At 40.8% G+C, this 27115-nt stretch overlaps 1 protein-coding gene across 4 annotated transcripts in view; it reads right to left on the bottom strand.

The window, feature by feature from the left end:
* The window catches only part of SIDT2 (SID1 transmembrane family member 2), a 526209-nt gene that overhangs the window by 296336 nt on the left and 202758 nt on the right, over window positions 1-27115 (bottom strand). For all 4 annotated transcript variants that reach the window (XM_053691390.1, XM_053691389.1, XM_053691392.1 and 1 more), the window contains 2 exons: window positions 18321-18414; window positions 7728-7786 (listed from right to left, as the gene is read on the bottom strand). In XM_053691390.1, coding sequence (XP_053547365.1) covers window positions 7728-7786; window positions 18321-18414 — 153 coding nt within the window. The remainder of the gene's footprint in view (window positions 1-7727; window positions 7787-18320; window positions 18415-27115) is intronic.

Below are 27115 nucleotides of genomic sequence, written 5' to 3'. Positions count from 1 at the left end.
ACCACTAGTAAAAAATTAAATTAACCCCTTAACAACAAAACCGGATTGACAAGAGTCAAAAAACCCGAAAATACACAGTCAGCACCTTGCCACAGCTCTGCTCTGTGAGGGAATAAAGCTTCGTTTTGGCCCCAAAATCGAGTCAGGACCCTCCTGTGTTGCAGCTTGCTGTCCAGAATGAAAAACAACTGCGCATCTAAGGCGCGAAATTAGGCCCCACCCACCTCTTACTTTCGATGTCTGTTGGGCCTTAAAGTAACACCTCAAGTGTTTCAAACAGCCATGTGGGATGTAAACCTCAAAATAAGCCAAATGAACCCTCTAAATAAAAAATCCGAAAAAACGTTTTACCATACTTCTCCAAAAAAACGTTTGCTCTATTATATAAGTGTCAACCAGCAAAGTAACTTAGCCCTTATGCAAGCTTGTAATACTACCATAAGTCTTTGATTACAGCTTACCCTTCCCCTCATGGGGATAATGTCAGCCCTTTTCTTGAAATATCACAGTCTGAACTGACTGAACATACCTCAGTGCAGCATAGCCTGCAAACTGTTTCTCAACTGAAGTTTCCTGTACTCCTCAGCCTCTGTGGGAACAGCAGTGGATCTTAGTTACAAATGCTAAGATCATTATCCTCCAGGCAGAAATCTTCATCTTTTTTCTGCTTGAGAGTAAATAGTACACACCGGTACCATTTAAAATAACAAACTCTTGCTTGAAGAAAATAAAACTAATATTTTGTCACCACAATCACTTTACCCTTCCTTATTGCTTAGAGCCGGCAAAGAGAATGACTGGGGGGTGAAGTTAGGGGAGGAGCTATATTGACAGCTCTACTGTGGGTGCTCTCTTTGCCACTTCCTGTTGGGAAGGAGAATATCCCACAAGTATTGGATGAATCCGTGGACTCGATACATCTTGCAAGAGAAATACACATATTAAATGGGGGTACAGTTACATCATACATAGAGCAGTGGAGGAACCCACTAGTGTATTCATTACTCTGTCTGAGGGCGGAATTCACCTGCTGCTCATGGAAGGAAAACACTAGTGTATGTATCGGACTGTCTGAGGTCCGAATTCACCTGCTGCTCATGGGAAGAACTAGTGTGTTCCTCCCCTGAGCAGCAGGTTAATTCCAACCTAAGAGTAATTAACACACTAGTGAGTTCCTCCCCTGAGCATCAGGTGAATTCCAACCTCAGAGTAATGAACTCACTAGTATGTTCTTTACTCTGTCGAGGTTGGAATTCACCTGCTGCTCATGGGAGGAAAACACTAGTGTATTTATCACTCTAAGGTCCGAATTTGCCTGCTGCTCAGGGGAGGAACTCACTAGTGTGTTCATTACTCTAAAGGTTGGAATTCACCTACTGCTCAGGGGAGGAACTCACTAGTGTGCAATTTACTCTTTCTGAGGTCGGAATTCACCTGCTGCTCATGGGAGGAAAACACTAGTGTATTTATTACTCTGTCTGAGGTACGAATTCACCTGCTGCTCATGGGAGGAAAACACTAGTGTATTTATCACTCTAAGGTCCGAATTTGCCTGCTGCTCAGGGGAGGAACTCACTAGTGTGTTCATTACTCTAAAGGTTGGAATTCACCTACTGCTCAGGGGAGGAACTCACTAGTGTGCAATTTACTCTTTCTGAGGTCGGAATTCACCTGCTGCTCATGGGAGGAAAACACTAGTGTATTTATTACTCTGTCTGAGGTACGAATTCACCTGCTGCTCATGGAAGGAAAACACTAGTGTATGTATCAGACTGTCTGAGGTCCGAATTCACCTGCTGCTCATGGGAAGAACTAATGTGTTCCTCCCCTGAGCAGCAGGTTAATTCCAACCTAAGAGTAATCAACACACTAGTGAGTTCCTCCCCTGAGCATCAGGTGAATTCCAACCTCAGAGTAATGAACTCACTAGTATGTTCTTTACTCTGTCGAGGTTGGAATTCACCTGCTGCTCATGGGAGGAAAACACTAGTGTATTTATTACTCTGTCTGAGGTACGAATTCACCTGCTGCTCAGGGAAGGAAAACACTAGTGTATTTATTACTGTGTCTGGGATACAAATTCACCTGCTGCTCAGGGGAGGAACTCACTAGTGTGTTCTTTACTATTTCTGAGGTTAAATTCACCTGGTGCTCAGGGGAGGAACTTACTAATGCGGTCAGAATTCACCTGCTTCTCAGGAGGGGGAGCAGGCACTACTACAACCTGTTCATGAGAGGTACCTATTTTCCACGAAAAAGCAGAGAAACGTGCGTTGGAGATTGTGTCAAAGGTAAGGGTTACACAGACTGGAATACAGCACTTGGGACTATAGTTTGTTATAAAATTGCAGACAACTTATTTTCTTTTCCAGTGTTTGTACTTACATATATACTGGTAACCTGAAGTGACTTATTGCTTGTTTTTAAATGTAATAGCTTTTATTGCTAATATTTTTTACCTGCTGATAATTTTTTAAAGAAAGAAGATGTCCCTATCATCCAGGGGCATTTGTTGATTTGAACGCTTTCCTTAGAGCTAAGTGAAGTGTGAGTACAGCTCCTATTGTGATTGCACTAAAAGTGTATAACGGTATTATACTATGGGCCAGATTACGGGTGGAGCGCAAACGTTTGCACGGGAGCGATAAGGGGTTTATCGCTGCTTTATCACTTGCATTACAAGTTGAAAGTAAACACGATGGCTTAAGCGCAATTCAAGTTAACGCTTGTCGGGTTAGAGTGTCCTCAGAGCTCTGGTTAACTGTTTCACAAAACAAAACACAAAACACATTCAAACAAAATGTATGCTTACCTGATAAATTTCTTTCTTTCCGGTCATAGAGAGTCCACGACATCATTCCAATTACTAGTGGGATATTCCACTCCTGCCCAGCAGAAGGAGGCAAAGAGCACCCCAGCAAAGCTATTAAGTGTAACATCCCTTACCCATTACCCCCAGTCATTCAGCCGAAGGAAATGGAAAAAGAAGAAACACAAGGGTGATAAAGTGCCTGAGGTTTAATAAAAAAAACTGCCGAATTATAATTTAAAAAAAAAGAGAGGGCGGGGTCGTGGACTCTCCATGCCCGGAAAGAAATTTATCAGGTATGCATAAATTTAGTTTTTTTTCATATGACATAGAGAGACCACGACATCATTCCAATTACTAGTGGGAACCAATACCCAAGCTAGAGGACACGGTATAAACAGGGGGGGAGAAAAAAGCAGGAGGACCTAAACAGAAGACACCAGCGATGGAAGAACCTTTCTCCCAACAAAAAGCCTCGGCCGATGCAAAAGTATCAAATTTGTAGAATTTGGAAAAAGTATGTAGAGAGGACCATGTTGCCGCCTTGCAAACCTGATCCACAGAAGCTTAATTTTTGAAAGCCCAAGAAGAGGAGACACCCCTATTTGAAAGAGACGTAATTCTCTCAGGAGGCTGCTGTCCAGCAGTTTCATAAGCCAAACGAATCGTACTTCTCAACCAGAGAGACAGAAGTAGAAGTGGCCTTCTGACCCTTACGTTTTCCAGAGAAAACAACAAACAGGGCAAAAGATTGCCAACATCTTTAGTAGCTTGCAAGTAGAATTTCAGAGCCCGCATAAAATCCAAGTTATGCAAAAGACGTTCCTTTTGAGAAGAAGGATTAGGACAAAAAGAAGGAACACCAATTTTCTGATTAATGTTTCGATCCAATACCACTTTAGGGAGAAACCCCAATTTAGTACGAAGAACCGCCTTATCAGCATGAAAAAAAAAGGTACGGGGAATCACACTGCAGAGCTGACAGCTCGAATACTCTGTGAGCGGAAGAAGTAGCAACAAGAAAAAAAAAAACTTCCAGGATAACAGTTTTATATCAACAACGTGCATCGGCTCAAAACAAAGCCTGCTGCAAAATTTTAAGAACTAAATTAAGGCTCAACCAGGGAATAAGAGGTTTAAACACATGTTTGATTCTAACCAGAGCCTGTACAAAGGCTTGAACATCTGGTAGATCTGCCAGACGTTTGTGCAAAAGGATACATAACGCAGAAATCTGACCCTTTGGGGTACTGACAGATAAACCCTTATCCAGGCCATCCTGAAGAAAAGACAAAACCCTGCTCCAGGAGAACCCCTTAGATTCACACCAATAAAGATATTAACGCCATATATTATGGTTTTCGAGCCTGAATTATATTTTCAATTACCACTTCAGAAAAACCACGCCTAGACAGAACTAGGTGCTCAATCTCCAAGCAGTTAGTTTCAGAGAATCTAGGCTTGGATGGAGGAAAGGACCCTGAAGTAGAAGGTTTTTCCTCTGAGGTGACCTCCAAGGAGGCAGAGATGACATCCATACCAGATCAGCACTGATAGGGCATTGAAGATAGCTCTCAACTCCAATATGTTTATGGGAAGAGAAAACTCTTCCCGATACCACAGGCCCTGAGCCTTTAGAGGACCCCAAACAGCACCCCAGCCTGACAGGCTGGCATCCGTAGTCACAATTTCCCAGGAAGGTCTCAGAAAACAAGTGCCTTGAGACAGATGTTCCTGTGACACCCACCACAAGAGAGAGTCTCTTGTTAGAGGGTCCAGATTTATCCTCTTAGATAAATCCAAATGATCTCCGTTCCATTGACGGAACATACAAAGTTGCAGCAGTCGAAGATGGAACCGAGCAAAAGAAATTATGTCCATGGATGTCACTATCACACCAATCACCCCTATGCATTGAGCCACAGATGGACAAAAAGCAGCCTGGAGAGAAAGGCAGGAAGCAAAAAAGCAAAAATGTTGTTGTTTTCTGACCTCCGTCAGGAAAATCTTCATGGACAGGGAATCTATTAAAGTCCCTAGGAAACACACTTTGGTAGATGGAACTAATTAACTTTTTTCCAAATTCACCTTCCACCCATGGAAACGTAGAAAAGACAAGAGCATCTCTGTATGAGATTGGGCTAGTTGAAAAGATGACGTCTGAACCAAGATGTTGTCTAGATAAGGCACCACAGCAATTCCCTGGGATCTTATCACAGCCAATAGCGCCCCCAGAACCTTTGTGAATAATCTGGGAGCCGTGGCCAGACCAAAAGGAAGTACAACAAATTGGAAGCGCTTGTCCAGAAAGGCAAACCTCAGATACTGATGGTGTTCCCTGTGAATGGGAACTTGAAGGTATGCGTCCTTCAGGTCTATAGTCATCATAAACTGACCTTCCTGTACCAAAGGAAGAATGGAACAAATAGTTTCCATCTTGAAGGACAAATTCCTGAGGAATTTGTTGAGACTCTTGAGGTCTAGAATGGGCTTAAAAGTTCCCTCCTTTTTCGGAACCACAAATTGATTTGAATAGAATCCTATACTTTGTTCTGTTAGAGGGAGAGGAACAATAACTCCCAGAGAGTATAGGTCTTTTACACAGTTTAAGAAGGCCTCCTTCTTTATTTGGTTTGAGCATAGTCTTGACAGGAGAAATCTGCCCCTTGGAGGGCAAGACTTGAATCCCATTCTGTAACCCTCGGATACTATGTCCACCGCCCAAGGGTCTGGGACATCGCATATTTAGGCTTGACGGGAAAAAAAAAAGAAAGACTGCCCCCACCTGATCCACACTGGAATCGAGGGCAGAACCTTCATGCTGATTCAGCAGAAGGCTTTTTTTTTTTGTTTTCCCTTGTTTCAGGGCTGGTTGGATTTCCAAGTGGATCTGTGTTGATCTGGTTTTGAAGAAGAAGAGGAGGAGGACTTTTGTCCCTTAAAGTTACAAAAGGAACGAAAATTAGAAGTCTGATGACCTATAGGTCTATTCTTCTTATCCTGAGGTAGGAAAGATCCTTTTCCACCCGTAATCTCTGAAATGATCTCCCCTAGACCAGGTCCAAACAGAGTATTTCCCTTATAAGGTAAAGCCAAAAGCTTGGCCTTAGAAGAGACATCGGCCAACCAAGATTTTAACCACAGAGCCCTGCGGGCTACAACCGTGAAGCTAAACATTTTAGCTCCCAGACAAATTATCTTCATATTTGCATCACAGATAAAGGTATTGGCCAATTTGAGAGCTTTGATCCTATCTTGGATCTCCTCTGCTGTAGTTTCCTCTAATAAGATCAGACAATGCATCGCACCAATAAGATGCTGCTCCCGCAACCGTAGCAATACTCACTGCAGGTTGCCACTGTAACCCTTGATGGATGTACATCTTTTTTAATTAAGCCTCTAGCTTCTTGTCCATTGGATCCTTAAAAGAGCAACTATCCTGGTAAATAAACACCCCAGGTGGATGAGAGGACACAGAAGGCACATTTGAGAAACAATTAAGGCTTGGGATATCTGAGGAAAAAGCTGAGGCATGTCACGCACAGCAGTATCCTGAGACACTTGGCTGAGAAGGGAGAATTTTTTATTTACATTTTAACGTTTTTGCTATCTGGTTGTCTAAACAAAGCAAACATCTATCCATAGAGATAGACTGATCCTGTTATGCATCCATAGCTTAAATAACAGGTCCACAAGCAAAGTCCAATAAAGAAATCTTAATATTAAAAACAAAATTTTAATACTACAGTTAAATATTAAACACTTGTATTGGATTCAAATACTCAAGTGCCATGTCCTCAGTATGAATCCTTAATTAATAAGGAGTATTAAGTCCCAAAGAAAGGATCTGATAATGAGGATTAACCTCTTAAGTGCTGCTATCCTTCTGTACCTAGAAGGCAAAGGCCCTTACCTTAGATCCAAGTGCAGGACAGATGCTGCTCCTTAGGTGTGGCAGGTACTTCACTCCCTGTCATGGACCTGTAGGAAAAGAAAGAACAGAGTCACCAACTCTGGCTTTCTGTAAAGGGGTAGCAAAGTGTTAAAAGTAAAGCATAGAATACCTTGCCGCCTTTTAATTGCTAAAAGCCACCACTACTCTTACTCAAGAGATTAATGTGGACCCAGCTAGACCCCAGTCCTTGCTATTAAGCTCTTCAGTTGCAGGAAAAAATACCCTTAAAATTATCTTCCGACACCGACTTTGCACAACCTCCATTGGGGTTTATGGGTAAGGCAGTTACACCACTTAACAGCTTTGCTGGGGTGCTCTTTGCCTCCTCCTGCTGGCCAGGAGTTGAATATCCCACTAGTAATTGGAATGATGTTGTGGACTCTCCATGACATAGGGAATAAATATACATTACAAAAAGTACAGTTACACTCATAATAACACTATAATAAAAGTTATTCAAAATAATATTGAACAAAAAAGTAATAATGGCTCAGAGATATGAGGTCTCAAATGTTAGAAAAAAAGTCTGCAAAGGGTTTTAACATTAAGATACATACAAATACATGTCTAGAGTTAATGCTCAAGCAGGAACATTAAATATCACTCCCTCTTAATCTGGCCCTTTATGTGCTCTTTTCTCTTTTGATGAAAACACCTGCTGAACAGAGGAATTACAGGTCTTTAAAGGAGAAGGAACGTTATTGTTCACTACAGTGGTGTTAGTATTATTTTCTGATGTATTGCTTTTGTTCACTTATTTCACATATCACGTTAATTTGTTTTTCATGAGGTACCTGCCTCATTAGTACACATATATTTAAGCAACAGAACAGAAATTATTAATTTTCTTAAATGTTTAGAATAGAAAAGAAATGAGAACACTTATTGTAAGTTCAGAATGGGAGCATTTTGTTGCAAGGAAGACCCCATGCCTGTATACTGTTTATGTACTAGTAAAATTACCTGTTTCTTCATTCAGAGGTCGTACAGAATTCAACAGGCCGGATTCTAATTTCTTCTTCCTGTGAGTAAAGGCAGAATGTACAAGCTGTGATACAGTAATCATACAAAGGTAATACAGAATACATACGTACATACATAGGTAATACAGAATACGTAGTATATACATATGTAATACAGAATACGTACGTACATAGGTAATACAGAATACGTACATACATAGGTAATGCAGACTACGTACATACATAGGTAATGCAGACGACGTACATACATACATAGGTAATACAGAATACGTAGTATATACATAGGTAATACAGAATACGTACGTACATAGGTAATACAGAATACGTACATACATAGGTAATGCAGACTACGTACATACATACATAGGTAATACAGAATACGTAGTATATACATAGGTAATACAGAATACGTACGTACATAGGTAATACAGAATACGTACATACATAGGTAATGCAGACGACGTACATACATAGGTAATGCAGACGACGTACATACATACATAGGTAATACAGAATACGTACGTACATTCATAGGTAATACAGAATATGTACGTACATACATAGATAATACAGAATACGTACGTATATACTGTACATAGGTAATCCAGAATACGTGCGTACATAGGTAATCCAGAATACGCATGTACATTCATAGGTGATACAGAATACATACATACATAGATAATACAGAATACGTACATACATACATACATAGGTAATCTAATCCAGAATACGTACATACATAGGTAATCCAGAATACGTAAGTACATACATAGGTAATCCAGAATACGTACATACATAGGTAATACAGAATATATATATGCACAGGTAATACAGAATATGTACGTACATACATAGATAATACAAAATACGTACATACATACATAGGTAATACAGAATGCGTACGTACATACATAGGTAATACAGAATATGTACATACATACATAGGTAATACAGAATATGTACCTACATACATAGGTAATACAGAATACGTACGTACATACATAGGTAATACAGAATATGTACCTACATACATTGGTAATACAGAATACGTACGTACATACATAGGTAATACAGAATATGTACGTACATACATAGGTTGTACAGAATACGTATGTACATAGGTGATACAGAATAAATACATACATAGGTAATGCAGATTATGTACATACATACATAGGTGATAAAAAAACATAATTTATGCTTACCTGATAAATTTATTTCTCTTGTAGTGTGTTCAGTCCACGGGTCATCCATTACTTATGGGATATATTCTCCTCCCCAACAGGAAGTTGCAAGAGGATCACCCAAGCAGAGCTGCTATATAGCTCCTCCCCTCACATGTCATATCCAGTCATTCGACCGAAACAAGACGAGAAAGGAGAAACTATAGGGTGCAGTGGTGACTGGAGTTATAATTTTAAAATTTAGAACCTGCCTCAAAAAGACAGGGCGGGCCGTGGACTGAACACACTACAAGAGAAATAAATTTATCAGGTAAGCATAAATTATGTTTTCTCTTGTTAAGTGTGTTCAGTCCACGGGTCATCCATTACTTATGGGATACCAATACCAAAGCTAAGTACACGGATGATGGGAGGGACAAGGCAGGAACATTAAACAGAAGGAACCACTGCCTGAAGAACCTTTCTCCCAAAACCAGCCTCCGAAGAAGCAAAGGTGTCAAATTTGTAAAATTTTGAAAAAGTATGAAGTGAAGACCAAGTTGCAGCCTTGCAAATCTGTTCAACAGAGGCCTCATTCTTAAAGGCCCAGGTGGAAGCCACAGCTCTAGTGGAATGAGCTGTAATTCTGTCAGGAGGCTGCTGTCCAGCAGTCTCAGAGGCTAAAAGTATTATGCTACGAAGCCAAAAAGAGAGAGAGGTGGCCGAAGCCTTTTGACCTCTCCTCTGTCCAGAGTAAACGACAAACAGAGAAGAAGTTTGTCGAAAATCTTTAGTTGCCTGTAAGTAGAACTTCAGAGCACGGACCACGTCTAGATTATGCAAAAGACGTTCCTTCTTTGAAGAAGGATTTGGACATAACGAAGGAACAACGATCTCTTGGTTGATATTCCTGTTAGAAACAACCTTAGGTAAAAACCCAGGTTTAGTACGCAGGACTACCTTGTCTGAATGAAAGATCAGATAAGGAGAGTCACAATGTAAGGCAGATAACTCAGAGACTCTTCGAGCCGAGGAAATAGCCATCAAAAACAAAACTTTCCAAGATAAAAGCTTAATATCAATGGAATGAAGGGGTTCAAACGGAACACCCTGAAGAACTTTAAGAACCAAGTTTAAGCTCCACGGAGGAGCAACAGCTTTAAACACAGGCTTAATCCTAGCCAAAGCCTGACAAAAAGCCTGGACGTCTGGATTCTCTGCCAGACGTTTGTGTAAAAGAATAGACAGAGCAGAAATCTGTCCCTTTAGCGAACTAGCGGATAAACCCTTTTCTAAACCCTCTTGTAGAAAAGCCAATATCCTAGGAATCCTAACCTTACTCCATGAGTAACTCTTGGATTCACACCAATATAAATATTTACGCCATATCTTATGGTAAATTTTTCTGGTCACAGGTTTCCGAGCCTGTATTAATGTATCAATAACCGAATCCGAAAACCCACGCTTTGATAGAATCAAGCGTTCAATTTCCAGGCAGTCAGCCTCAGAGAAATTAGGTTTGGATGGTTGAAAGGACCCTGTATTAGAAGGTCCTGCCTCAGAGGTAGAGACCATGGTGGACAGGACGACATGTCCACTAGGTCTGCATACCAGGTCCTGCGTGGCCACGCAGGCGCTATCAGAATTACCAATGCCCTCTCCTGTTTGATCCTGGCAATCAGTCGAGGTAGCAACGGAAATGGTGGAAACACATAAGCTATGTTGAAAACCCAAGGGGCTGCTAATGCATCTACCAGCACCGCTCCCGGGTCCCTGGACCTGGATCCGTAACAAGGAAGCTTCGCGTTTTGGCGAGATGCCATGAGATCCAGATCCGGTTTGCCCCAACGACGAATCAGTTGAGCAAATACCTCCGGGTGAAGTTCCCACTCTCCCGGATGAAAAGTCTGTCGACTTAGGAAATCCGCCTCCCAGTTCTCCACGCCTGGGATGTAGATCGCTGACAGGTGGCAAGAGTGAGACTCTGCCCAGCGAATTATCTTCGAGACTTCCAACATCGCTAGGGAACTCCTGGTTCCCCCTTGATGATTGATGTAAGCCACAGTCGTGATGTTGTCCGACTGAAATCTGATGAACCTCAGTGCTGCTAACTGAGGCCAAGCTAGAAGAGCATTGAATATTGCTCTTAATTCTAGAATGTTTATTGGGTGGAGTTTCTCCTCCTGAGTCCACGATCCCTGAGCCTTCAGGGAATTCCAGACTGCTCCCCAGCCTAGAAGGCTGGCATCTGTTGTTACAATCGTCCAATCTGGTCTGCGAAAAGTCCTTCCTTTGGACAGATGAACCGGTGACAACCACCAGAGAAGAGAATCTCTGGTCTCCTGGTCCAGAACTAGCAAAGGGGACAGATCTGAGTAATCCCCGTTCCATTGACTTAGCATGCATAGTTGCAGCGGTCTGAGATGCAGGCGCGCAAATGGCACTATGTCCATTGCCGCGACCATTAAGCCGATTACCTCCATGCACTGAGCTACTGATGGGCTTGGAATGGAATGAAGGACACGGCAAGCATTGAGAATCTTTGACAACCTGGACTCCGTCAGGTAAATCTTCATCTCTACAGAATCTATAAGAGTCCCTTGTTTAAGATCTTTAAGTCCAAGATTGGTCTGAAGGTTCCCTCTTTTTTGGGAACCACAAATAGATTTGAGTAAAAGGTTTTGAAATCCAGAAGGTATCCCTGAGATATAATTTTCAACGTCCAGGGATCCTGCACATCTCTTGCCCAAGCCTGGGCGAAGAGAGAAAGTCTGCGCCCCACTAGATCTGTCTCCGGATAGGGGGCCCTGTCTTCATGCTGTCTTAGGGGCGGGAGTAGGCTTTCTGGCCTGCTTGCCCTTGTTCCATGACTGGTTGCCTTTCCAACCCTGTCTGTAACGAGCAGTAGTTCCTTCCTGTTTTGGAGCGGAGGAAGTTGATGCTGCTCCTGCCTTGAAGTTACGAAAGGCACGAAAATTAGACAGTTTGGCCTTTGGTTTGGCCCTGTCCTGAGGAAGGGCGTGGCCCTTACCTCCCGTAATGTCAGCAATAATTTCCTTCAAGCCGGACCCGAATAAGGTCTGCCCTTTGAAAGGAATGTTAAGTAGTTTAGATTTGGAAGTTACATCCGCTGACCAGGATTTAAGCCAGAGCGCCCTGCGCGCCTGTATGGCGAATCCGGAATTTTTAGCCGTAAGTTTGGTTAAATGCACTACGGCATCTGAAACAAACGCATTAGCCTGCTTAAGGGTTCTAACTTTGCTCAAAGCCTCATCCATTGGTGCTGTGCGAATCGCCTCTTCCAGAGACTCAAACCAGAATGCCGCTGCAGCCGTGACAGGCGCAATGCATGCCAGAGGCTGCAATATAAAACCCTGTTGAACAAACGTTTTCTTAAGATAACCCTCTAATTTTTTATCCATTGGATCTGAGAAAGCACAGCTATCCTCCACCGGGATAGTGGTACGCTTGGCTAAAGTAGAAACTGCTCCCTCCACCTTAGGGACCGTCTGCCATAAGTCTCGTGTGATGGCGTCTATAGGAAACATTTTTCTAAATATCGGAGGAGGGGAAAAAGGCACACCGGGTCTATCCCACTCCTTACTAATGATTTCTGTAAGTCTTTTTGGTATAGGAAAGACGTCGGTACACACCGGTACCGCATAGTATCTATCCAACCTACACATTTTCTCTGGAATTGCCACAGTGTCGCAATCATTCAGAGCCGCTAACACCTCCCCTAGTAACACACGGAGGTTCTCAAGCTTAAATTTAAAATTTGAAATTTCTGAATCCGGTCTCCCCGGATCAGAACCGTCACCGACAGAATGAAGCTCACCGTCCTCATGTTCTGCAAATTGTGACGCAGTATCAGACATGGCTCTCGTGTCATCAGCGCGCTCTGTTCTTAACCCAGAGCTATCGCGCTTGCCTCTTAATTCGGGCATATTATATAATACTTCTTTCATAACATTAGCCATATCATGTAAAGTGATTTGTAAGGGCCTAGATGTACTTGGCGTCTCAATCTTACGCATCTCCCGAGCGGGAGACGCAGGTACTGACACGTGAGGAGAGTTAGACGGCATAACTTCCCCCTCGTTGTCTGGTGATAATTTCTCTATCGGTACAGATTGACTTTTATTCAAAGCAATATCAATACAATCGGTACACATCGTTCTATTGGGCTCCACATAGGCTTTTGAACATGATGAACAAACAGTTTCCTCTGTTTCAGACATGTTTAAACAGACTTAGCAATGAAACTAGCAAGCTTGGAAATCACTTTCAATAAGTTTACAAGCAATAGAAAAAAACGCTGCAGCGCTTTAAAAAGTACAGATATAGTTAAACAATTCTTAACAAGAAGTGCACTAATTAGCAGAGGATTGCACCCATTAGCAAAAGGATGATTAACCCTTCAATACCCAAAACGGATAAAACGGATATCAATTAAGATTTAACGTTTTTAATCACAGTCAAACACACTGTCACAGATCTGCTGTGACTGATTACCTCCCTCAACAATGAATTTTGCAGACCCCTGAGCTCTCTAGAGACGTCCTGGATCAAGGAGGAAGAAGCAGGAAGACTGTACTAGAATTTTAACTGCGCAACAAGGCGCTAAAACAAGGTCCCTCCCACTCCTATTACAATAGTGGGAGCCCTGATATAACGGTTTCTATGCAGAAAAAATATATTAGCCATGTGGAAAAAAATCATGCCCAAAGGGATTTATCACCAAAGTACCTCACAAAACGAATAACATGCCAGTAAACGTTTTAAAAACAACATTTTCCAATGTCATGCAAAGTTATCACTAAGCCTGCTACCAGTCGCTTCCACTGCAGATAAGGTTTAAGCATTATTTCAGTTTTAACAGTATTTTCTCAGTCAAATTCTAGTCCCTAGAAAATAACTCGACTGCGCATACATTTATCAGCCTGATACCAGTTGCTACTACTGCATTTAAGGCTGTACTTACATCATACGGGTAACAGCAGTGTTTTCTTAGTCAATTCCATTCCCAGAAAATAAAGTACTGCACATACATCATTTGCGGAGGACCCCGCATGCTATTCCCAGTTTCTGAAGTTACCCCACTCCTCAGAATGTCGAGAACAGCCAGTGGATCTTAGTTACGCCTGCTAAGATCATAGAAAAAAAACGCAGGCAGTTTCTTCTTCCAAATACTGCCTGAGATAGAAAAACAGCACACTCCGGTGCCATTTAAAATAACAAACTTTTGATTGAAGAATAGTTAAGTAAAAACTCCAACACCTCTCGCGACCTCCTTCTTTGTTGAGGGTTGCAAGAGAATGACTGGGTATGACATGTGAGGGGAGGAGCTATATAGCAGCTCTGCTTGGGTGATCCTCTTGCAACTTCCTGTTGGGGAGGAGAATATATCCCATAAGTAATGGATGACCCGTGGACTGAACACACTTAACAAGAGAAATACGTACGTACATAGGAAATACAGAATACGTACGTACATACGTACATAGGTAATACAGAATATGTACGTGCATAGGTAATACAGAATATGTACGTGCATAGGTAATACAGAATATGTACGTGCATAGGTAATACAGAATATGTACGTACATAGGTAATACAGAATATGTACGTGCATAGGTAATACAGAATATGTACGTGCATAGGTAATACAGAATATGTACGTACATAGGTAATACAGAATATGTACGTACATACATAGGTAATACAGAATACGTACGTACATAGTTAATACAGAATACGTACGTACATACATAGGTAATAAAGAATACGTACATACATAGGTAATACAGAATACGTACGTACATAGGAAATACAGAATACGTATGTACATACATAGCTAATACAGAATACGTACGTACATACGTACATAGGTAATACAGAATATGTACGTACATAGGTAATACAGAATATGTACGTGCATAGGTAATACAGAATATGTACGTACATAGGTAATACAGAATATGTACGTACATAGGTAATACAGAATATGTACGTGCATAGGTAATACAGAATATGTACGTACATAGGTAATACAGAATATGTACGTACATACATAGGTAATACAGAATACGTACGTACATAGTTAATACAGAATACGTACGTACATACATAGGTAATACAGAATACGTACATACATAGGTAATACAGAATATATACATGCACAGGTAATACACAATATGTACGTACATAGGTAAAACAGAATACATACATGCACAGGTAATACAGAATAGTTATGTACATACATAGGTTATACAGAATACTTAAGTAACAGAATACGTAGGTACATACAGAACCAGATGCACAGAATTGTACACAGGGCCAGACAGAAGCATACAAAGATGAACGCACAAACAGGCGAATGCGAAGGCAGAACCAGAAACACAGAATTGCACACAGGCGCAGGCAAAACCAGATACAAAGACAGAATTGTACACCGGCGAAGGCAAAACCAGATACAAAGACAGAATTGTACACCGGCGAAGGCAAAACCAGATACAGAGACAGAATTGTACACAGGCAAAGGCAGAACCAGATACACCTACAGAATTGTACACATGTGAACGTAGAACCAGATACACCTACAGAATTGTACACATGTGAATGCAGAACCAGATACACCTACAGAATTGTACACAAGTGAATGCAGAACCAGATACACAGACAGAATTGTACACAGGCAGAAGCACATACACACAACTGCACCAACAGAAGCACATACACACAACTGCACAAACAGAAGCACATACACACAACTGCACAGACAGAAGCACATACACACAACTGCACAGACAGAAGCACATACACACAACTGCACCGACAGAAGCACAGACACACAACTGCACAGACAGAAGCATACTATGGTGACTGCACAGAAAGACACACAGACAAAAACATTCAAAGGTGAACACACAGACAGACAGAAGCATATAAAGGTGACTGCACAGACAGACGCACAGACAGAAGTACAGACAGAAGCATATAAAAGTAACTGCACAGACAGAAGTACAGACAGAATCATATAAAAGTAACTGCAGGGGAAATTCTGATAGGCGGCCATGACTGGTCGCATATTCATCAGCTCTCCTCAACATCAGCACAAATCTACCTAAAACCCTCTTTTATATACCCTGTTACACAGATTTTTTGAGCCAAACTAGCACAGATGATCAACTTACAGTGTATTTGACCACTATCTCTAGATTTGAAGCTATCTGCACTACCCCGGTAAGACACAGAGGTTGCGGCCTATTAATCTAACCCCCCGGCAGAGCGATCACTTTCTTCTGTCGTTAGGAAGCAGGGAAATACCGCAAAACCCTGCAAGGTATTAAGGTAACAAGATACTACAAGCAATCCCTAGAACACCGACTACTACGTTCATGCTCAGCGTCTGACTATAGGTGTTTGACATGGAGATTCCTTCAACTTTCTTCGCAGAACTGCGCAACTTACTAGTGAGCCATCATGCTGCCTTAGAGAGCAAACTTTATAATTCATCTACGCACAGCGACATTTGCCTATTCCCACAACCTGTCTGTCCTGAAACTGACCCGTCTGGCAGTGGGGGTGGTGGCGCCTTGGGGCCCCGGCGTCTTCGCCCTCCTTCTGATGGGCCTGGAGCAATAACTGAATGCCAGAACGGGGAAACGACAACGCGGCAGGAAATCATGCTGGCAAACAGATCAGAGATTGCTTTCAAGGGCTCTACACATATATCCCAGACCTGTGTCACTTCAACCACCGTTCTCCTAAGCACTAACCAGCAAACTTGGTATATCCAACCCGCAGGCATGGTTCCCTCAGGCGCATCAGCACAATCTTACTAACTGTCCACCGAGCACCACGCACCCCTTGGCAGCTATATTAAGAACAGTCACGGGACAATTGCTACCACCCCTCCAGGAGATACACTTAAGTTATTGCATGGTCTCACTTCATTTTGCATGGGATCCTGGAGGTCCGTGGTTTCTTTGATGGCGGAGTGGCGCCATCTGAAGCTGTTGTTGTTTATCTTGTGCCGCACTTGCACTCTAGCCTTTCTTGGGACCCAGGACACTTGCCTTTTTTATGTGCATGTGGGGCAACTATCAGGGGGACCCACATGAGAATTGGTTAAACTTGCTACTTACTACGTGTAAACAGACTCACACTAACAGTTATATTTGCATTTACAGTTCGGTTTGCAAGTCCTTTTGTTAAAACCCTTAATGTATATTATATCTGACGCAGCCTGATTCTCTCAGAGGATATTTCACCCTATTCTTGTCTTGCCTCCGAATGCACATTAGTTTTATTTTTCATAATAGTATTTATTGTGGTTATTATAAACTCATAGCGCTGTGCTGCGTAGCCAACGGCCGTGGTTGAGCATTATGCGCATAGTTGCAAAACTAGCTTCATGCCTTATTGAGCATTTGGGATAATGCATGGTCTACGCACGCAATTTCAATGATACTGCTCTTGTCTCAACAGACCCCTAAGCTCTGTAATTAGGTACAATTTATAACTCCCTAAGGTCACATTAAAAATTCTTTGTCTTTTTTGCTCATGCTAAGTTGCCCCACAAAGCGTCCCAAAATGTCCTGAGATTATTCCATTTCCCTTTCTCCAAGGTGGTCAGCACAGTTATTCTTATTATAATGTAGCGTACGACAGTATAATTACATTATCTAGCTTGTACTAAATATCCTAAATCTACACAAGTCTTAATTTATATCATTATACTACTCTGTATTCATATGTGAGACACTATTAACTTTATATAAAAGAGGCTCTCACTTAGAGATCCAAAAGTGGTCTCTTCACTAGACATAGCCCCTTCCTATGGCCCTGTGTTTATGAATGAGGTGCAAGAGTGGCCTTTCTTGTCATTTAGGGGGCACACAGAATTTTAGGCATAGCACTTGATTAATATGCTTTTGCATTTTCTTTTTAGAAATGTATTATGGTGTTGCACAGAATTGTATTATTTGTTCCCTACATTTCATTATCATTGTGTTTGTTTTTTCACATGTCATGTATGCCTTATTCAGAACCTCAATAAAAATATATAAAAATAAAAGTAACTGCACAGACAGAAGTACAGACAGAAGCATATAAAGGTGACTGCACAGACAGAAGCATATAAAGGTGACTGCACAGACAGATGTACAGACAGAAGCATATAAAGGTGACTGCACAGACAGATGTACAGACAGAAGCATATAAAAGTAACTGCACAGACAGATGTACAGACAGAAGCATATAAAGGTGACAGCACAGACAGACGCATATACAGGCTAATGTGACACATAGATTAGTAGACAGGCAATACACAGGCAGAAGTACAGACAGACATGCAGATTTAAAGATAGAACTAGGCAGAGATGCTAAAACAACTAACTTACCTCCATTTTTCAAAACAGGATATGAGCAGAACGATTAGATAGAAGGAGAAGTAAACACCAAAGCTAAACAATATTCCTCCTACGTAGGTGTATCCTGAAAGACAGATAAACAGAAATGTATTCACCTGAAGTAACAGCTAAAAATACTAAATCACATTTCTGTATTCAGCAGAACATTCTTTTCGCCTTTGTTTTGTTAGTTTGTGAAGTTACGTTTTATCAATACACTTTCTTCCAATCATGTATAATAATAAAGTGATCTTTTTGTTTCTTTATCAGTGAAGTCTGATGGACAGATGAGCTGGTAACTGTCTTACAGGTTAGCTTTATTTATCCTGCCCCAGACTTGCAAGCATTACACAGACCTCCGCTCAGTTGTTCCACTGCCCTCTACAAACAGCCTAATTCAAAATATATCCTGCCCCAGACTTGCAAGCATTACACAGACCTCCATTCAGCTGTTCCACTGCCCTCTGCAAACAGCCTGATTCAAAATATATCCTGCCCCAGACTTGCAAGCATCACACAGACCTCCACTCAGTTATTCCACTGCCCTCTGCAAACAGCCTGATTTAAAATATATTCTGCCCCAGACTTGTAAGCATTACACAGACCTCCATTCAGCTGTTCCACTGCCCTCTACAAACAGCATGATTTAAAATATATCCTGCCCCAGACTTGTAAGCATTACACAGACCTCCGCTCAGTTATTCCACTGCCCTCTGCAAACAGCCTGATTTAAAATATATCCTGCCCCAGACTTGCAAGCATTACACAGACCTCCATTCAGCTGTTCCACTGCCCTCTGCAAACAGCCTGATTCAAAATATATCCTGCCCCAGACTTGTAAGCATTACACAGACCTCCACTCAGCTGTTCCACTGCCCTCTACAAACAGCCTGATTAAAATATATCCTGCCCCAGACTTGCAAGCATTACACAGACCTCCACTCAGCTGTTCCACTGCCCTCTGCAAACAGCCTGATTCAAAATATATCCTGCCCCAGACTTGTAAGCATCACACAGACCTCCACTCAGCTGTTCCACTGCCCTCTGCAAACAGCCTGATTCAAAATATATCCTGCCCCAGACTTGAAAGCATTACACAGACCTCCACTCAGCTGTTCCACTGCCCTCTACAACCAGGTAGCCTTCTGGAAGACAGTTATTTCATTATATTTTACCTACCCTGTTATTTCTGTTGTGTGTGTTTTTATATTTAGTGGTTATTATTTTTATTTTCTTACTTTAAATGTATATATTTCCATGACTTTGTAACTACAGCCTGTGCTAGTCATACTTTGTATACATCTAGCACATTGCACATTTTATCACCTTTATGTCTGTCCGTTATGTTAAAAGTTAGTTTAACCAGCTCAGGCCCATATATCTTTCTTGTTATTTGTTTAATGGTTTTATTTCCCTACATGGATACCTCTGTCTTATCTCTGTAATAGTTTATATTTCCCTTGTTTTTGCTTGAATGACTCTTAGCTCAAATGTCCATAGATGCACCCTCCCAAATTTTGTTCACATCACTACTGCCATAAGCACACACCTCAAACTGGAAAACAAATTATCATACCCTATGGCCTGCGCTGTAACTTATCTGCTTAGTGCTGGTGGAGAGTTATAAAAAATAACCCTCCTACCCCCACCTCACAAAATTATAGTATCCCATTCATTATATGGCCAAAAGAAATTATGTCCAAATTACTATTCCTTATGCTACTTGCCCTTGCAAATGATGTAGAGTCTAAGTCTGGTCCCCCAACAAATTCCATTCCTAGCCTTCCAGCTAAAAAAGGCCTCTCCTTTGTGCACTGTAATATCCGCAGCTTACTTACCAAAAATTGATGCACTGCAAGCATGGTGTTCAAATTACAAGTCCAAAATCAATGTGATCTCTGAATCGTGGCTAACGGCAAAAATACCTGACTGCCATTGCAATACATGGGAATTCATGCCATAAAAATGACAGAGCAAAAAGAGGAGGCGGCATTGTAATTTATGTTGACAATTCCATAAAGTACACCCCCTTACAAAAATTTAGCTCTCCTGCCACCTTTGATTTCCTTTCTGGCACAATTGAGATCCTGTGCAGTAAATCAATCATTGTTGCAGGAATCTACCACCCACCTAGCTCCCCTGTGCATTCCCTTTCTGACATAGCCCATCTCCTTAGTGAAACCATAGTGCAAAACCCAAAAAGTGAAATTTTTACTATTGATTGGCTGAATTCTAAAAATAATAGTTCTTGCTCGCTGTTTAAGAATTTGCAGCTAACGCAATTAAGCAACTCCCCAACTCGCATAAACATTAAAAGCCATAACCACACCCTATATCATTGCTCTCAGTATTGTCAAAAATCTTAGAAAAATGCGTCCATACGCAACTATGTGAGTATTACCAACAATCTGATCAATCAGGTTTTTGCCAGAATCACTCTACTACAACTGCCCTCCTAAAAGTTTGCAACAACATCTAAACTGGCATGGAACAAGAAGACCTAACTGGAGCTTTTCTCCTTGATTTTGCAAAGGCCTTTGACACAGTAGACCACAACATTCTACTGCTCAAACTAAAAAACTCAGGTATTGGTGATCGTCTGCTAACCTGGTTTCGATCATATGTATTGGATCGATCACAATATGTCTCCATTTCTTACAACGACTCCCTCCCTCTCCCAGTCACGTGTGGTGTTCCCCAAGGTTCCATTCTCGGTCCCCTACTATTCACATTATTTATAAATGATCTGCCTAATGTCTGCAAATCCTCAACTGTACACATGTACGCAGACAACACAGTAATCTATGCAAGCAAATCTGATCTACCGCAGCTTGAGGCAGTGCTCCAAGACCAGTTCACAGAGGTAGAAAAGTGGATCTCAAAAAACAAAATCTTCCTAAACACTGACAAAACTGTCACAATGATCTTTGGAACGGTACCTAAATTACACAAACTACAAAATTCCCATCTACACATTAAAACAAAATCAAATGGCACACTGACCGCTGTCCACTCTTTCAAATACTTGGGTATGTTGTAAGACCCCAATCTATCTTTTGGCCTCCACATAGAAAAACTTGCATCTAAACTTTATCCAAAACTAGGTACCCTGTACAGAAACAAATCCTGCCTAAGCCCTACAGTAAAGGAAAAGATTGTACAGCAAATGCTGATGCTAATCATTGATTATGGGGATGTAGTATATGCACCTGCACCTCAAACTCACCTTAATAAACCTAATACATTGTATAAATCGTTCTGCCACTTTGTGCTACAATGTAACTACAGGAGCCACCATTGTGACATGCTAAAAGAACTAAACTGGCTGTCGCTGGAATCAAGATGCACCTTCCATCTTTCCAGCCTTGTGTTTAAGAGCTTTTCTAGGAAGCTCCCACCCTACCTGAGCAGAATGCTCTCCCGGCTATTCCCACCTCCAGCACATTATTTAGCTTGCCTCAATACAAAAAGAAAACAGCTTGATCCTCCTTTTCCTACAGAGCACCACAATTATGGAACGACCTCCTGCACACTTTCAAACCTTACCCAAGCCTAAAATCCTTTAAAAAATCCCTCTCTACATATCTTAAAACAGAATGCACCTGTCATGGCTGATTATATATTTTATACCTGTTCTATGTTACATTTTGTACATATTGTTTATTAATATTCAGCTAGATTACGAGTCTTGCGGGAAGATGAAAATGCAGCGTTAACAGGTCCTAAGGCTGCTTTTTTTTTACACCCGCTGCTTGCAGGTATAGGTGTACTGCACACTTTTTTGGCCTTACCGCAAACCAACTTACATAAATTTCGTAAAAGGCTTTTTTCTATGGGACCTCCATATTACGCGTTTGTCCTGGGAGGCCAAAAAGTGAGCGGTACACCCTCTACTGCCAAGATTCCTAACGCATTTTAAAGTCAGTAGTTATGAGTTTTATGCTACAAAGCTGTAGCATAAAACTCATAACTAAAGTGCTAAAAAGTACACTAACACCCATAAACTACCTATTAACCCCTAAACCGAGGCCCTCCCGCATCACAAACACCATAATAAAAATATTAACCCCTAATCTGCCGCTCCGGACATTGTCGCCACTATAATAAACATATTAACCCCTAAACCGCCTCGCAAACACTAAATATTATTAACCCCTAATCTGCCGCCCCTAACATCGCTGCCACCTACATACTTATTAACCCCTAATCTGCTGTCCCCAACGTCGCCGCCACTATTCAAAATGTATTAACCCTTTAAACCTAAGTCTAACCATAACCCTAAAACACCCTAACTTGAATATAATTAAAATAAATCTAAATAAAATTCCTATCATTACCTAAATTATTCCTATTTAAAACTAAATACTTACCTATAAAATTAACCCTAAAATAGCTACAATATAACTAATAGTTACATTGTATCTAGCTTAGGGTTTATTTTTATTTTACAGGCAAGTTTATATTTATTTTAACTAGGTAGAATAGTTACTAAATAGTTATTAACTATTTACTAACTACCTAGCTAAAATAAATACAAATTTACCTGTAAAATAAAACCTAACCTAAGTTACACTAACACATAACACTATACTACAAGTAAATAACTTACCTAAATTAAATACAATTAAATAAATTAAATACAATTAGCTAAATTACAAAAAAAACCACTAAATTACAGAAAATAAAAAACAACTTACAAGATATTTAAACTAATTACACCTAATCTAAGAGCCCTATCAAAATAAAAAGCTCCCCCCCCAAAAAAAAACCCTAGCCTAAACTAAACAAATCAATAGCCCGTAAAAGGGCCTTTTGCGGGGCATTGCCCCAAAGAAATCAGCTCTTTTACCTGAAAAAAAAATACAAACAACCCCCCCAATAGTAAAACCCACCACCCACACAACCAACCCCCCAAATAAAAGCCTAACTAAAAAAAACTAACCTCCCCATTGCCCTGAAAAGGGCATTTGGATGGGTATTGCCCTTAAAAGGGCATTTAGCTCTATTGCTGCCCAAAGCCCTAACCTAAAAATAAAACCCACCCAATACACCCTTAAAAAATCCTATTACTAACCCCCGAAGATTCACTTACCGGGAGAAGTCTTCATCCAAGCGGCAAGATGTCCTCCAAGAAGCCGGCAGAAGTGGTCCTCCAGACGGGCAGAAGTGCTCCTCCAGACGGGCAGAAGTCTTCACCCAGATGGCATCTTCTATCTTCATCCTTTCCGACGTGGAGCGGCTCCATCTTCAAGACATCCAGCGCAGAGCATCCTCTTCTTCCGATGTCTTCTTGCTGAATGAAGGTACCTTTAAGTGACGTCATCCAAGATGGCGTCCTTTAGATTCTGATTGGCTGATAGAATTCTATCAGCCAATCGGAATTAAGGTTGAAAAAATCCTATTGGCTGATGCAATCAGCCAATAGGATTGAACTTCAATCCTATTGGCTGATCCAATCAGCTAATAGGATTGAGTTTGCATTCTATTGGCTGATTGGAACAGCTAATAGAATGCAAGCTCAATCCTATTGGCTGATTGGATCAGCCAATAGGATTGAAGTTCAATCCTATTGGCTGATTGCATCAGCCAATAGGATTTTTTCAACCTTAATTCCAATTGGCTGATAGAATTCTATCAGCCAATCGGAATCTAAGGGACCCCATCTTTGATGACGTCAATTAAAGGTACCTTCATTCAGCAAGAAGACGTCGGAAGAAGAGGATGCTCCACGCCGGATGTCTTGGAAGATGGAGCCGCTCCGTGTCGGAAGGATGAAGATAGATGCCATCTGGGTGAAGACTTTTGCCCGTCTGAAGGACCACTTCTGCCCGTCTGGAGGACCACTTCTGCCGGCTTTGTTGAGGACATCTTGCCGCTTGGATGAAGACTTCTCCCGGTAAGTGAATCTTCGGGGGTTAGTGTTAGGATTTTTTAAGGGTGTATTGGGTGGTTTTTATTTTTAGGTTAGGGCTTTGGGCCACAATAGAGCTAAATGTCCTTTTAAGGGCAATGCCCATCCAAATGCCCTTTTCAGGGCAATGAGGGCTTAGGTTTTGGGTGGGTGGTGAGTTTTACTGTTGGGGGGTTGTTTGTATTTCTTTTTCAGGTAAAAGAGCTGATTTCTTTGGGGCAATTCCCCGCAAAAGGCCCTTTTAAGGGCTATTGATAGTTTAGTTTAGGCTAGGGTTTTTGTTTTATTTTGGGGGGCTTTTTTATTTTGATAGGGCTCTTAGATTAGGTGTAATTAGTTTAAATATCTTGTAATTTGTTTTTTATTTTCTGTAATTTAGTGTTTGTTTGTTTTTGTAATTTAGCTAATTGTATTTAATTGTATTTAAGTTATTTAATTGTAGTGTAGTGTTAGGTGTTAGTGTAACTTAGGTTAGGTTTTATTTTACAGGTAAATTTGTATTTATTTTAGCTAGGTAGTTAGTAAATAGTTAATAACTATTTAGTAACTATTCTACCTAGCTAAAATAAATACAAACTTGCCTGTAAAATAAAAATAAACCCTAAGATAGATACAATGTAACTATTAGTTATATTGTAGCTAGCTTAGGGTTTATTTTATAGGTAAGTATTTAGTTTTAAATAGAAATAATTTAGGTAATGATAGGAATTTTATTTAGATTTATTTTAATTATATTTGTTAGGGGGTGTTAGGGCTAGACTTAGATTTAGGGGTTAATAAATTTAGAATAGTGGCGGCTACGTTCGGGACGGCAGATTAGGGGTTAATAAATGTAGGTAGGTGGTGGCGATGTTAGGGGCAGCAGATTAGGGGTTAATAAATATAATGTAGGTGGCGGCGATGTTCGGAGCGGTAGATTAGGGGTTAATAAGCATAATGTAGGTGTCGGCGATATCGGGGGCGGCAGATTAGGGGTTAATAAGTGAAAGATTAGGGGTGTTTAGACTCGGGGTTCATGTTAGGTGTAAACATAAAATGTATTTCCCCATAGGAATCAATGATGCTGCGTTACTGAGTTTTACGCTGCTTTTTTGCAGGTGTTAGACTTTTTCTCAGCCGGCTCTCCGCATTGATGTCTATGGGGAAATCGTGCACGAGCACGTATAACCAGCTCACCGCTCACTTAAGCAGCGTTGGTATTGGAGTGCGGTATGGAGCACAATTTTGCTCTATGCTCACTTCTTGCCTGTTAACGCCGGGTTGATAAAACCCGTAATACCAGCGCTGCAGGTAAGTGAGCAGTGACAATAAACTGCAAATTAGCACTGCACCCCTCATAACGCAAGACTCGTAATCTAGGCAATTGTTTTTGTATTTTATTGTACCCTATTGTATCAATGCAATGTTTTGTGGGCCCAGGACATACTTGAAAATGAGAGAAATCTCAATGTATCCTTCCTGGTAAAATATTATATAAATAAATAAATATTGAATGTATCAGCTATAGGTTTGGAATATGCCACGAGATGACAGAATACAACTTATTTTAATTATGAAAGAAATGCTACGACCATGTTTTGTACAACTTCTTGAAAAAAATCAATACAAATATTTCAATGTAAAAATATGGAAATGTCATTAAATTTGATTTATGTTTATTGTCATTTGCACTAGTAATGGGAACTCGCAAAAAAAGCCCACAGATCATGCTCATAGCAGTATGCTTTATTTAGAAGCAGTGAAGAATGGAATAATTTATACTTACCTAATAAATTCATTTCTTTCATGGTGGTGAGAGTCCACCATCCATTACACATGGGAATTACTCTTCTCTACCACTAGGTGGAGGCAGATTCCCAAACCCCCAGACCTTTATAAGACCCCTCCTGCCTCACACATACCTCAGTCTAACGTACAGCCAAGCAAGTGAGATAAGAAAAAGGATGAAGAGCCATAAAAGGAGCAAAAAAAAAAAAAGTGTGCTCAAAAAATTCAACCCCTTAGAAAAAAACAAAGGGTGAATTTATCAGGTAAGTATAAATTATGTTTTCTTTCATACAGGTGGAGAGTCCATGATGCATTTCTTCTGGGAACTAATACGCAAGCTGTGGAGTCCACGAATAATAACATAAGGGTAGGGATTAAAAACACTGAGATAATAAATTTAATAATAAAACTGCCACAACTGCCTGAAGAACCTTTCTACCAAAAGCTGCTTCAGAGGAAGCAAAAACATAAAAATGGTAGAATTTAGTAAAAGTATGCAAAGAAGACCAAGTAGCTCCCTTGCAACTGAAGCCTCATTTTTAAAAGCCCAAGAAGTGGCAACTGACCTAGTAGAATTAGCAGTAATCCACTGTGGCGGAGGCTGACCTGCCTCCAAATAAGCCTTGTGAATCAAATGTTTCAACCAAGAGGCTAAAGAAATAGCAGAGGCTTTCTGACTTTTCCTAGGCCCAGAGAACAAACAAGCTAGAGGTTTGTCTGAAATCCTTAGTAGCACCAACATAATATTTCAATGCCCTAACAACATCCAGAGAATGCAAAGATCTTTCAGAAGCATTCTTAGGTTTAGGACACAGAGGGAACAACAATCTCTCTACCTAAGTTGTCTGAATAAACGACATTAGGCACAAAATTAAATGATGTCCATAAAACATCCTTTTCCTAATGAAAAATCAGATAAGGAGACTCACAAGAAAGAGCAGATAATTCAGAAACTCTTCTAGCGGAATATATGGCCAAGAGAAACAACATTTTCAACAAAAGTAGTTTAATATCCAATTTATGCACATGCTCAGAATGAGGAGCCTGCAAAACCCTTAACATTAAGTTAAGATTCCAAGGAGGAGAAATAGGCTTGATAACAGGTTTA

The sequence above is a fragment of the Bombina bombina genome, chromosome 8, assembly GCF_027579735.1.
Source record: "Bombina bombina isolate aBomBom1 chromosome 8, aBomBom1.pri, whole genome shotgun sequence".
NCBI lineage: Eukaryota > Metazoa > Chordata > Amphibia > Anura > Bombinatoridae > Bombina > Bombina bombina.
This window is presented reverse-complemented; position numbering and strand designations above follow the sequence as displayed.